This window comes from Maniola hyperantus, chromosome 23, assembly GCF_902806685.2.
Source record: "Maniola hyperantus chromosome 23, iAphHyp1.2, whole genome shotgun sequence".
NCBI lineage: Eukaryota > Metazoa > Arthropoda > Insecta > Lepidoptera > Nymphalidae > Maniola > Maniola hyperantus.
In genome coordinates this window covers 2021225-2033656 of record NC_048558.1, presented here as the reverse complement: position 1 = coordinate 2033656, position 12432 = coordinate 2021225, and the positions used below count along the sequence as shown (strand labels likewise).

Below are 12432 nucleotides of genomic sequence, written 5' to 3'. Positions count from 1 at the left end.
GAATTCTAAAGTGTGTCTGTCTGTCTATTAGCTTTTCACGGCACATTGGTATAACCGGTTTTGTTGAAATTCGTGGACGGACATTAGACATAGGCTACTTTTTGTCCGGGAAAATCAAAGAGTTTCCACGGGATTTTTCAGAAACCTAAATTGGCATGGACGAAATCACGAGCATCACTTATTTGATATAGAGATAGTTTGCACCTTGAACTCGGATATAGGCTATCTTTTATCTCCGATAAATAATGAAAGATTTCCCACGGGTTTATATAACCTATATAACCTAAGAAACCCGGATGAAGTCGCGGGCATTTCATATGAATATTAACACGTCAAACTTATAGTTTTGTCAACACACACACACATAATTATTATCAATAGTCAGATTTCCTTAAAAGTAATATGTACTTTAAAAATTACATGGTCTTAAAGTAAACTCTGAGCAAAGTCAAAGTACGCTTTATAGATCTCATCAGTCTTAGTGCCCCTTAATTATTCGATCAAATCTGCAAATCCCAAAATCTAAGGAATTTAATGTTAATGCTGCACGTCGTACGGCCGTCTTACTCGTAAATTATCCGTCGAAATGCCTAAAATATCGCAAATCGCAATCGACTTTATTAATCGATGTTTACTTGCGACCTGATTCAATTTGGGACATTTCCAAAAACTGAGTTAATCTGTAAGTGACATATGACTGCCTATTTATTTTTTTAGCCGACTTTGTAGGGAAGCAGATTTTTTCTCGTGTTATCGTCATTGAATTTTTTACTTTACTAACATTATCATCATTTCAATTTTCAATCCATTGCTAACTAACTCTTTATAGAATTGCTTCCTAGAAAGCGAGTGCGGATTGAGAGACTTTACACACTGCCGAGAACATCATGGAGAACTCTCAGGCATGCAGGTTTCCTCACGATGTTTTCCTTCACCGTTAAAGTAAGTGATATTTAATTTTTTTATGGAAAGTGATATTTAATCAATTTTTGACGAAATTTGATACAGAAATAGCTTGATCCAGGAAAAAAATGGCTACTTTATATACAACACAAGATATCGTAGGTTAAAAAATAACTGAATTTGTAAAAATAAAATGTCTACAACTAAGTATTGTTACTATGGTGTTGCCAGATTCAACAATTTTAAAACTTTCACTAAGTTGATTAACATTCTGTGGAGATCACAGCAGAGCACAAAGTATGAACATCTCTTCAAGAGACCTATGTCCAGCAGTGGATACCCACCCTTCGAGGCGTCGACCACAACGACAATTTAGACCTCCTTTTTAAAATAAGAGTATTATTTAATGTGGTGAAGATAATGCCCTGATTATTTTTTTTGTGTCACTGACATTCTTAAACCTAAATAATTATGTTTACTTAATCTGTAAAAACCTTTTAAAAGCATTAAACGTCTGAAATATGATCGGCGCTTGAACAATATTGGCGAAGCGCCAAAGAATGCCTTTTTTGTTCTTTAATTTTGTTCAAAAGATGTTTTCATTACAGTTCAAATTCTTTAAGTAAATTAATTGGTTTGGTACCAATGATATATTATGTTAAATACCAATCAAGGTAGAATGCGCATGCAATTTTTTAAAAGCTTTTTATGCGTTTGATTTGTTGATAAGCAATTTAATTTTAATTTTATTTTATTGGTTTTCCAACAGATAATACACGTATAAAATAAAAATACAATGCACAGAAAAAAAAATTGATTTCAAAGTATGCAAGTGCGGGATTGCCAGTTAACTTAAAGTGTGCAAGTGCGGGATTACCAGTTAACTTAAAGCTGTAAATACAAATTAGGAAAAATCACTGTGTGATTTAAATAAAAGGTCTATATAAAACAAGAAAAATTACGAAGAAGCATACGAGTCAATCAACATGCTGATGCATGAGCATTATTTTGTACTGCTGCAAATAGAGCGATTTAGGATCTGTAAAATCAAAAGTTCCCACAGGATTTCAAAACCTAAATGCACGCGGGCGAAGCCACGGGCATCAGCTAGCAAATAAATAAAAAGCTTTGAATCTTTGAATTTATAAAAGTTTTTTACTTTTAATTTATTGTTCTGAATCTCTGAATGAAGTTCTGTAGATTCAGTTTTTTGCCGCGTCTCCGTGTCTCTTTGTGTGAACCAATTTTTTTTCTATAGTAGGTAGTTACATATTAGAATGATCGTCTCACATTTGGCACTGGTTCAGGATACGAAAAATTAAATTCCTTAGAACATGGACGCGTTCACACTTGAAGTTGTGAGTCATGTGAACCTAGCGCCATTTTTAAATAATCTTGTGAATCATTGAATTGAATACAGTTGTGATTCCAAACTCAAACTTTTATTCAAATAGGTATATCATCGTACCTACACTTTGTGATTGTCAAATTATTTGAATAATGACTAATGAGAAATTATGTACCTACGTCCTACATCTACATTTAGAAGGAGATAGCGGATTTGTACTTAGTAGAGCATTGTCTCTGTCGTTGAGACCGACAAAACGTCTTACGTATGAATGACAGAGACAAGGCTCTAGAAAGCCGAAATGTCATTCTAAAGGCCGCTGTAGGTGCATTATTTTCTGCCGAGTACCTACTGTAATTATGATAATTAGGGTTCCAAGGAAAAGCGTATTTTAAAATAATATTCAAAATTAGCTTATGCTCGCGACTTCGCGACGCGTGGACAACACAGGATTGAATTTTTTTTAAATCCTTTCTTAACGGATGTCTACGTCATAATAGCTACTGCATGCTAAATTTTTAGCCCGATCTGTCCAGTGATTTGAGCTGTGCGTTGATAGATCAGTCAGTCAGTCAGCTTTTCGTTTTATACTTACTTATATTTACCTATTGATTTAGATAGGCATATTGTACCTTATAAATAGTTTAGATCTTTAGGACCAAATCAAACACTCAAATCTTTTTACTTTATTGAGATACTTACTAGCTGATGCCCGCGTGGATTAAACTTTTAAAAATCTTGTAGAAACTCTTTGATTTTCCGGGACAAAAATTAAACAAGCCAATCCCAATCCAGGGCAGTAGTGTGTTGATGAAGATGATAATTTATTTAACCCCTACGCGTAAATATCTTCTTATTATACTCGCTCGTGACTCACCCACTTCGAATCCGTCTTGAATCGAGAAACTCGTCTGGAGAAGCGGTGTCGCCCACCGGACGAAAATTATTCACAAGCTTTGGCAATAATAACCACTCGAAATATTCGGATTTTAAAGCTTACTAGCTTAATCCTGCGACTTCGTCCGCGTGGACTACACCAAACCCCTATTTTACCCACTTAGGGCGGTTACGCACTCATCCGATCAGTCCGGGAAAATACATTACGTAGTAGTCATAGACCTATTTGTATGATAGCTTATGACATATGACGTAAATATTTTTAGATCCGCATTTTCATGGATTCGGATCGGATGAGCGCGTGATCGTTCTCAGGGGTGAATTTTCAAAAATCCTTTCATTGCGGAAGTCTACGTCATAATAGCTATCTGCCTGACTTTCAGACCGATCCATCTAGTAGTTTGAGCTATGCGTTGATAGATCAGTCAGTCACTAAGTCAGTCGGTTAGTCAGTTATAATTTCCTTTTATTTAGGTTCGTATGGATGCTGAAGAGAATGGAGTAGATTTGTAGATAGGTGGCCATCTATATTTCTTCTCTTGACCTTCTAAACCATTTAGCGCTTCCTGATCTTCCTTAGGGACGTTACAAAAATACCTACTTAACTACCGACCGTTATATAAACAATATATATAATAAAATGAATATTATAACGGAATTCCGACACCTGTCCACATAAAACATGCACAGTTGCGTCACTCTATCTATATTACTCACTAGGGCTGTCAACGTTTCTAAAATCCGGGTTTCTTGTAAAAAAAGATTTTATTTTTTACAATTATAAAAAGAAAGTGGCCGTGCTTGTCGAAGTTATGTGCGTTGTAACTTGTATTACGGTATTTTACACCAAGCGAGAATAAATCTAAAAATGTATAAACAAGATATATTAGCAAATAGTAAAAGCAATCGAAAAATGTTAATTGCAGTTTATAAAATTATATAATGAATTTTATAATTCATTTTAAAGATTTCACTTTAATTATCTGTTCTACAAATATCCAAAACGCATTATACCGTAGCCGCCATGTTAATTCTGACTGTGACGTCACATGGATTTAAGTTGTCACTTTTAAGTGTAATGTTCACTAACAAAACACTGTTATTTACCAATCCGTGTGACGTCATGACAGCTCATGAACCTAAAAAGATGGCGGGTAGCGTTTTCGCGTCGAAATTTGAAATGCAAAATTTAAATGCATTTTTATTGCACTTATCGATCGAATTAAATTTTTGTGAATTTTTTGGTAGTTTATTTATTAACACTTTAGGATCAAATTAAGACACTTTTCAAAAAAACCGGCCAAGTGCGAGTCAGGCTCGCGCAATGAGGGTTCCGTACTACGGTCGTATTTTTTTGACATTTTGCACGATAATTCAAAAACTATGATGCATAAACATAAATAAAAATCTGTTTTAGAATGTACAGGTGTAAACCTTTCATATGATACCCCACTTGATATAGGTATCTCACTTCGAAAGTTGAAAATACTAATTATTAGTTCATGACCACAATTTAATTTTTTTTGTGTGATCTAACCCTAAATTCACGATTTTCAGATTTTTCCCCAAATGTCAGCTATAAGATCTACCTACCTGCCAAATTTCATGATTCTAGGTCAACGGGAAGTACCCTGTAGGTTCCTTGACAGACAGACAGACAGACAACAAAGTGATCCTATAAGGGTTCCGTTTTCCTTTTGAGGTACGGAACCCTAAAAAGGATATATAATACCCTATTACATGACTATCACTTGCTTGCGGTGAAGGAAAAACATCATGAGGAAAAATGCATGCCTGAGAGTTCGTCATAATGTTCTCAAAGGTGTTTTAAGTCTGCCAATCCGCACTTGGCCAGCTGGTGAACTATGCCCAAATCCTTCTCATTTGGAGTGGAGACTCGTCCTCAGTAGTGAGTCGGCGATGGGTTGATCATATTGTTATCATGATAATCATCATTGATGATTTAAGTAAAAAAAATATTTGATGTCTCAGTGAATAGAACTGTAGGTATTTAGAATAGATGTAGGTACCTATAAGTGCAAAACAGAGTGAGCTTTATAAATTTGGCCGTGCGTAGGTAGGTATGTGCATACGGGGAAAGTCAAAACGAGGCCTTTCATTTTCTTTTTATACCTACTTTGAATTATTATTAGTTTATAGAAAAAAAGAAAAATGAAAATCTTTGAAGAAAGACAAACATTGAATGAATCCAAAAGTTTTCGAAAGCATTTAGAGCGCCATCTAAGAATGTGTCACAATCATTCTTGGCGCTTATAAGGTTCAACCCTGAATTACGTCGAAGTTCAAAGAGTCATCCAGAGATGGCGCTAAATTGCTATACCCATAAAGTAGGATGGTTCTATGCGAGTGGTATGAAAATTATTTTTTGAAAAATTTTAGATCGCAAAAATGAATTGATTTACAATTACATATTAGTGACAAATATCGTGGCAAAATACTTTGGTTTCTAAGAACTAATCAACAATCAAGTCTACCAAATCACAGGTAGGTTGTAGGTTGTGGTACAAATAGGTGTAATACGAAACAAGAATCAGGGTCATGGGGCAAATGTAACATACCCATTACGTTTAAGGCTAGCTGATTCTGACGCAAGCTTGTTTGGTAGAATTCTGTAAATATAAACGTTCTTTCAAAATTATTTTATTTTATTTATTTTAAAGATTTTGCCAAGCATAGGTACGCCGGCATTATAAGGCGGTACTTTCAAAAAGGCTTTTTCAAAAAGGCCAATGAGAGAAATGTGTCACACTGATCACGCTTGGGCTGCATTAATTTAAAACTATCAAAATCCGGTGCGTAATTATTTCCGCAGTGCGCGCGCTTCTATGTGGTTCTATAGTTCCAATTGACTTATATATTACTTCGTATGTGCAGGGCTATTGAACAAACAAAATGGCACCGACTCAGTGGTGCTTTAGCACCAATGCAACCTCAGTGACGTCTGGATTTCAAACGGGTCGTTCATTAGTATCTAAGAGGTGGCGCTGATTTAATTCGGTTCCAAAACCGTGAAAATTTTTGTTATTCCATATCTTGTCATTTATATCGATGTAAGTAGGTATAGTTCACAGATTTTGCAGGGAAAAAACGTACGCAAATTTACCGTGGTGCGTGCTAGCTCTAACTCCCTTTGGCGGTGTTCTGTCTGGAATTCAACATCGAGCTATTCAAGGGGCGAATCAACAAATCCTTGAAAAGTCAGTAACGTATTAGCGGTTCCTCTGGTGCTGCAAATGTTCATAGGTGGCAGTAATCACATAACATCAAGTGACCCGCCTCCTCATTTACTCGATTTTTTTAAATTGTGCTTTTTGTGGCTTACCTTCAAGGAATTGGCGGGTGGGTAGTCGGAGGGAGACTTTGAGAGAGGACGCGTATGCGGAGTCGATGTACCAACGAGGATCGCTGCCCTCACCCAGTCTCTTGGTACTGCCTCTGGAATGACAGAATATACGTGAGGAAACCGTTACGTTAGGAGTTCCTTTGTCAACGTAAAATTGACCTTAAGCTGTGTTGTTTTAAAGCTCAAGTTCTTCCATATATTATTATCTATCTACACACCGCTCTTCTTTCAAATACTAGGAAAGGTCCCTTTTGCTGTTATGGAGTACCTACCAAGGTTTTTGTCGAGATTATTACTGTAATTGTATAGTGGGATGGTCTACAGTAGGATGTTGTATTATTTTATTTTGGATTATTTTACAAACTTAAAGGAAAGCAATCTAAACAGCAATCTAGACGTCTAATTATTATTATTTGATTTATAATTATTGCAAAAATATTGTTTAAATAATACATTATCCAACACAACCTAACCATGGAATTGAGCCCATATATTTTGATTATATAATTGTCACTCAAACTGAAACTAAAGCCGTCTAAAGGAGATATTTTTATCCAACAAATCACACTAATTTGGAACTTGTAACGGTTCATCATTTTCTGGGCCCAACAATGTATGGGAGATGGTCGGTCTCCGTTTAAAAAATTATACGTATTAACAAATGGCAAGTAGAGTATGTATGTAAGTATGTAAGTATATAAAAATTCTGTACCAGCACTAGATATTGTCGAACCATCAATCATCACTACATAATGAGCGAGCGCTCCATGAAAATCTTTTTTCAGAATCTACACAGCTTTCTGAATAGGTAGGCAGACACTTGAAAATAGACGCATGAATGAATTTTCCCGTTGTTTACGAAAAACAAAGAAAACTAACTATGTAGTTGGATGTCATAACTGACTGATTCATCAACAATTAAAAGATTATGAATCAACTAGTCTGTAGTATATTTATTTTAGTAAGCCATATCTAACACATACTAATATCACAGTTTTACGATAAATCATAAATGGGAAAGTGTGTCTTTCTGTCTGTTACATTTTCACGGCTCAAACACTAAACTGATTTTGACAAAATAAGTACAATACAAGAGGTAATTTGCGGTTTAGGGTGCGTTTCCACTGATGGGGAGTGGAGATTTCGAGCACTGTGATTAGCCAATTCACAGTCTGCTCCGCTCCACTCCGTTCAGATCCCCGTCAGTGGAAACGCACCCTCAGGATATTTTTTTATCGCGGAAAATTAAAGGGTTCCCACGGAGTATTTGGAAATCTGATTCCACGCGAATAAAGTCGCGATTCTCAGATAATCATGATTAATTTTTTCAATTTACTGATAGGTAGATGAAAGAAACTATTGTGGTTTATGTTTATATAAAGTTTATCAGCCAGCATATTTTAATTTATCTAATCAAACGTAAGTGCATAGTAAATAAAATAAGTAAATATCCGATACGTAAAAGTATCATTCAAAATTGCTTAGCTATCCAATTAAAATCTATATGATGGAGAAATATTACATAAAAGACTTGTTTAATATAAATTGGAATAAAATTAGTGTTCCATAAAATCTAAAATAAAAATATAACAAATCAGTGATGTCGTGAATTGATTACAATTTTTTTTATTTTTTAGCGCATTTGATTGGATAGGTAGTTTTATGTGAGATATCGATCGATTTCTATTTAACTCTGTCATGCTCGTCGCAAAACTACACGATGAAAACGGCTGTACAGAATGTACAAAGTTATGTATTGGAAACTTGGTCGGTACTTAGAATGCTATAATTCAGTTTTAAGCTCGTACTTTAAGCTCAAAAACAAAAAACAAGAGAACAAAAGAGGTTATCACAAAGAAAAACACTCGCATCTCCTGAATTAAATGAGGAAACATGCTTATGCAAATACTATTTTATAATTACCCGGAATCCATATTGATTGTCATCTATTTACCCAGTATAAGTGAATTACTTTAACGATAATATTAAATTTGCGAAACGACGACAATCATAATAAAAACTACATGTTTCCACCGTAGATATGTCAAACTGTACTATTTTGGGACACCCAAGTTCACACTGGTTCCCGCAAATATAAATATCTTCGAAAGCCGTTATCGAGCTTTCAGTTTCAGCGATACGATGGTTCGAATCTAAAACGGTGGGGAGTAGTGCGTGAAAATGTCGAGAGATGGTGTTGTAGTCGGTTGTTTGTTTGTATTACGATTTTTCAGCGTGTTTTTGTTAACTTATAACAGATGGCACCATTAGGACAATGACCGTGGAGCTTTTACTCGGATTGAAGCTTTTCAGGTTTTCACTATGAGGAGTGCGGGTATTTTAATATCGATATTTTATTCTTAATAACTTATTATTTATAAAAAATATTGGTTAATAAATGAGTAAGAAATTAGAATTATTCATTGATATAGGCTTTAAAATATTTTAACCGACTTGAAATAGTAGAACGTTTAGGAAGGACGGGAAAGATGAATAGAAATATTAAGAGTAGGTACACCCTACATAGACTAAAGATACTTATTTGAATTATTGTGAAGTGTGCAATGCATGGATAATAAACTTTTAATATTTAAGGCCGTCTGGCAGGGGGTTGCGTGATACTAAGTGTCGGGTAATGCATGACGTGATTTCTAATACTATTCTGAAAAAAATATAAAAAAACCGGCCAAGTGCAAGTCAGGCTCGCGCAATGAGGGTTCCGTACTACAGTCGTATTTTTTCGACATTTTGCACGATAATTCAAAAACTATGATGCATAAAAATAAATAAAATTCTGTTTTATAATGCACAGGACCTTTCATAATATACCCCACTTGATATAGTCACTCACTTCGAAAGTTGAAAATACTAATTATTAGTTCATGACCACAATTTTTTTTTGTGTGATCTAACCCTAAATTCCCGGTTGTCAGATTTTTCCCCAAATGTCAGCTATAAGATCTACCTACCTGCCAAATTTCATGATTCTAGGTCAACGGGAAGTACCCTGTAGGTTTCTTGACAGACAGACAGACAGACACACAACACAGTGATCCTATAAGGGTTCCGTTTTTCCTTTTGAGGTACGGAACCCTAAAAATTTGACTTTATATTTTGACGTAAGATTTTTTACACCTTTATGGTAATAAATGGTTATTTCCCAAAGCCACCATGATCCATACAAACGCTCCTCCCAGTGTTGGGAATAATACGAAGAGATTTTTTCAGCTCTTATAAAATAACGATGGTCTGGCACGCGCTGGCTCTTAGTCCAGAAGACAATATATCAATGGAGTGGCGAGCAGTTTAATCGCTGCTAGTAAATCGCTAGCCAATACAAACAAAACTTGGCACTTGTCTGGCACGCGTACACATCTACCCGAGTGTGTGTAACACGATCTCTGACACGGTATTCGATTGAACAAACACAGGGCGCCATTATTAAAATAATTAGGTAACTGAATCATAGAGTTGTTTGGTATCGTTTCGTGAGATAGTATTTCCTCTTTGTAAGAAAAATGATTTTTAAACAACAAGTAATTTTATTGTCAGAAAAGATTTAAATGATTGGTCCTACTTTTTTTTTCGTTTTGCGTTTCGTAAAGCGTTGTCTCTATCACTCATGCCTATATGACGTTTTGTCGGTCTCAACGAGACAGTGCTCTACAAATCTGCTATCTCCTTCCAAAGGTCGATGTACATTACTTTCGGCCACGTACTGTACTATAGTCCACATTGCTAGTTTTTATCTACATTAATAAATATTCTGTAATGTGACCCATAAATCCGGAGGAAACTCGGTTTTATAATAGCTCCATTATTACAATATTTATTGCTTTTGTTACAAAGAATAACTACCGCTACGACCTTGTTGAAAATTAAGTTTTTTTGTGTTGTATAAATTGGTGAAATTCTTGCCCGCAACTTCTCCCGCGTTGAATGCAAAATGTTTTATTCCTACACTAAAATACACTTATAATATAATAAAATATTTAGGTATAAGTTTATAAGTTTAGGTTAATATAATATTGCTTATTAGCCTCTCTCATAGGCTAGACTGTAATGGTAGTAAAGTACTGGTGTTAGTACTTTACGACAAAAAAAAAAAACTAAAATACATTTTGTAAGTAGGATTTTCTAACTCAAGCGTAGTCTAATTAGAGCGACGTTAGCTTAGTCGTCGATCTTCGTTTCGATCGATCGACGGGTATCGATCGGGGATCTTCGTATCGAGCGGGTCGCGGGGTGACCGCTCGTAGACGTTACCCCGCGACCCGCGCGGTGGCGTCTATTTAGGTTTTTAAAGCTCCTGTGGGAACTGGGATCTCTTTGATTTAAAAATATAAAAATAGATAAAAAGTAGCCTGTGTTACTGTGTCTTTAATTATATCCATGCAAAAAAATCACGCCGATCCGTTGCTCCGTTGTGGCGTGATTGTAGGACCAACCAACAAACAAACACACTTTCGCATTTATAATATGGGTAGTGCAGCAGTATTTAGAAACCAGTACCAGATGTGCTAACAGATTAATGAGATATGTTCACGCAACAAGACATCGGAATGATTCTATGAACGGAAGAATAATTGGATAACGTATTCAGTCTATTGCCTCTGACAGTAGGAGCACGATAGATATTGCAAAACGATAACTAACCTGTTTCAATTAGACCGAAGACTGCTAATATTATATACATACAAGCTGATGCCCGCAACTTCGTACGCGTGGATTTAGATTTTTAAAAATCCCGTGGGAACTCCTTGATTTTCCGGGATAAAAAATTAGCCTATGTCACTATCCAGGTCTTTAACTATACCCACGCAAAAAATCACGTTGATCCGTTGCAACAGATTGCGACGTGATTGAAGGACAAACCAATAAACAAACACACTTTCACATTTATAATGTACTGATGTGAAAGCGTGTTTATTTATTGGTTTGTCCTTTAATGACGCCGCAACAGAGCGACATTTTGACATAATTTTTGCATGGATATTATAGTTAAAGACTAGCTTATGCTCGCGACTTCGTCAGCGTGGACTACACAAATTTCAAACACCTATTTCACCCCCGGGATTGAATTTTCAAAAATCTATTCTTAGCGGATGCCTACGTCATAATAGCTATCTGCATGCTAAATTTCAGCCCGATCCGTCCAGTAGTTTGAGCTGTGCGTTGATAGATCAGTCAGTCAGTCAGTCAGCCAGTCAGTCAGTCAGTCACCTTTTCCTTTTATATATATAAAGATGAAATTGTCTAACAATAGTCTAATATTGGGGCCGATTCTCTAGTACACAATCTCTAAACTAAACTAAATTAACAGGTCTAAATCTAGTGCTTTCCTTTTCCGCAAGCAACATTATGAAAGGGATAGCAATAGATTTAGACATGATATTTTAGTTTAGTTTAGAGATTGTGTACAAAGGAATTAGCCACATTGGCACCGATTCTAAGCACAACCTAATTTTAGAGTATTCGCACCCTCTTCTTACTATTGTAATATGAAAAGGACAGAAGCAGTTTGACATTTCTATATTTAATTTTTAGATGGTAAAACCCGTGATTTTAGCACGCACTCGCGAACCTACTGTTTAAATTTGTATTGTGCACTAAATTTTAGAATCTTTAAATGTGAAAGTCAGGTTCCGTTCCTTTTTTAGCATTAGTAAAAAGAAAAGGATGCAGATACTCTAAATTTAGTTTAGAGAGAGACTAGAGAATCGGGGCCATTGTCTAATATTTAAGTAAAATCTTATCTACTTAATAAAAATAAGTCTTCGTTCGGTATTAGGTCAGTCGGTACCTACCTACCTACTGAAAATAATAAAATTTATTGAATGTAAAAACAATAAAATCTTTAAATAAAAATTGTTTGGCAAATTTGATAATCCTAACTTTCATCGTAAACCAATGACGTCAG

At 35.4% G+C, this 12432-nt stretch overlaps 1 protein-coding gene across 6 annotated transcripts in view; it reads right to left on the bottom strand.

Annotated features, from left to right (window-relative positions):
• Positions 1-12432, bottom strand: part of cher (filamin protein cher) — a 98014-nt gene that overhangs the window by 53788 nt on the left and 31794 nt on the right. For 2 of the 6 annotated variants that reach the window (XM_034981142.2, XM_069506536.1), the window contains exons 2-3: positions 6492-6604; positions 5728-5778 (exon numbers count right to left, since the gene is read on the bottom strand). In XM_034981142.2, coding sequence (XP_034837033.1) covers positions 5728-5731 — 4 coding nt within the window. In that variant the 5' untranslated portion in view covers positions 5732-5778; positions 6492-6604. Of the gene's footprint in view, positions 1-5727; positions 5779-6491; positions 6605-8435; positions 8585-12432 lie in introns of those variants that run through there. The other 4 variants (XM_034981141.2, XM_034981140.2, XM_034981138.2 and 1 more) reach the window with 3 other exon arrangements.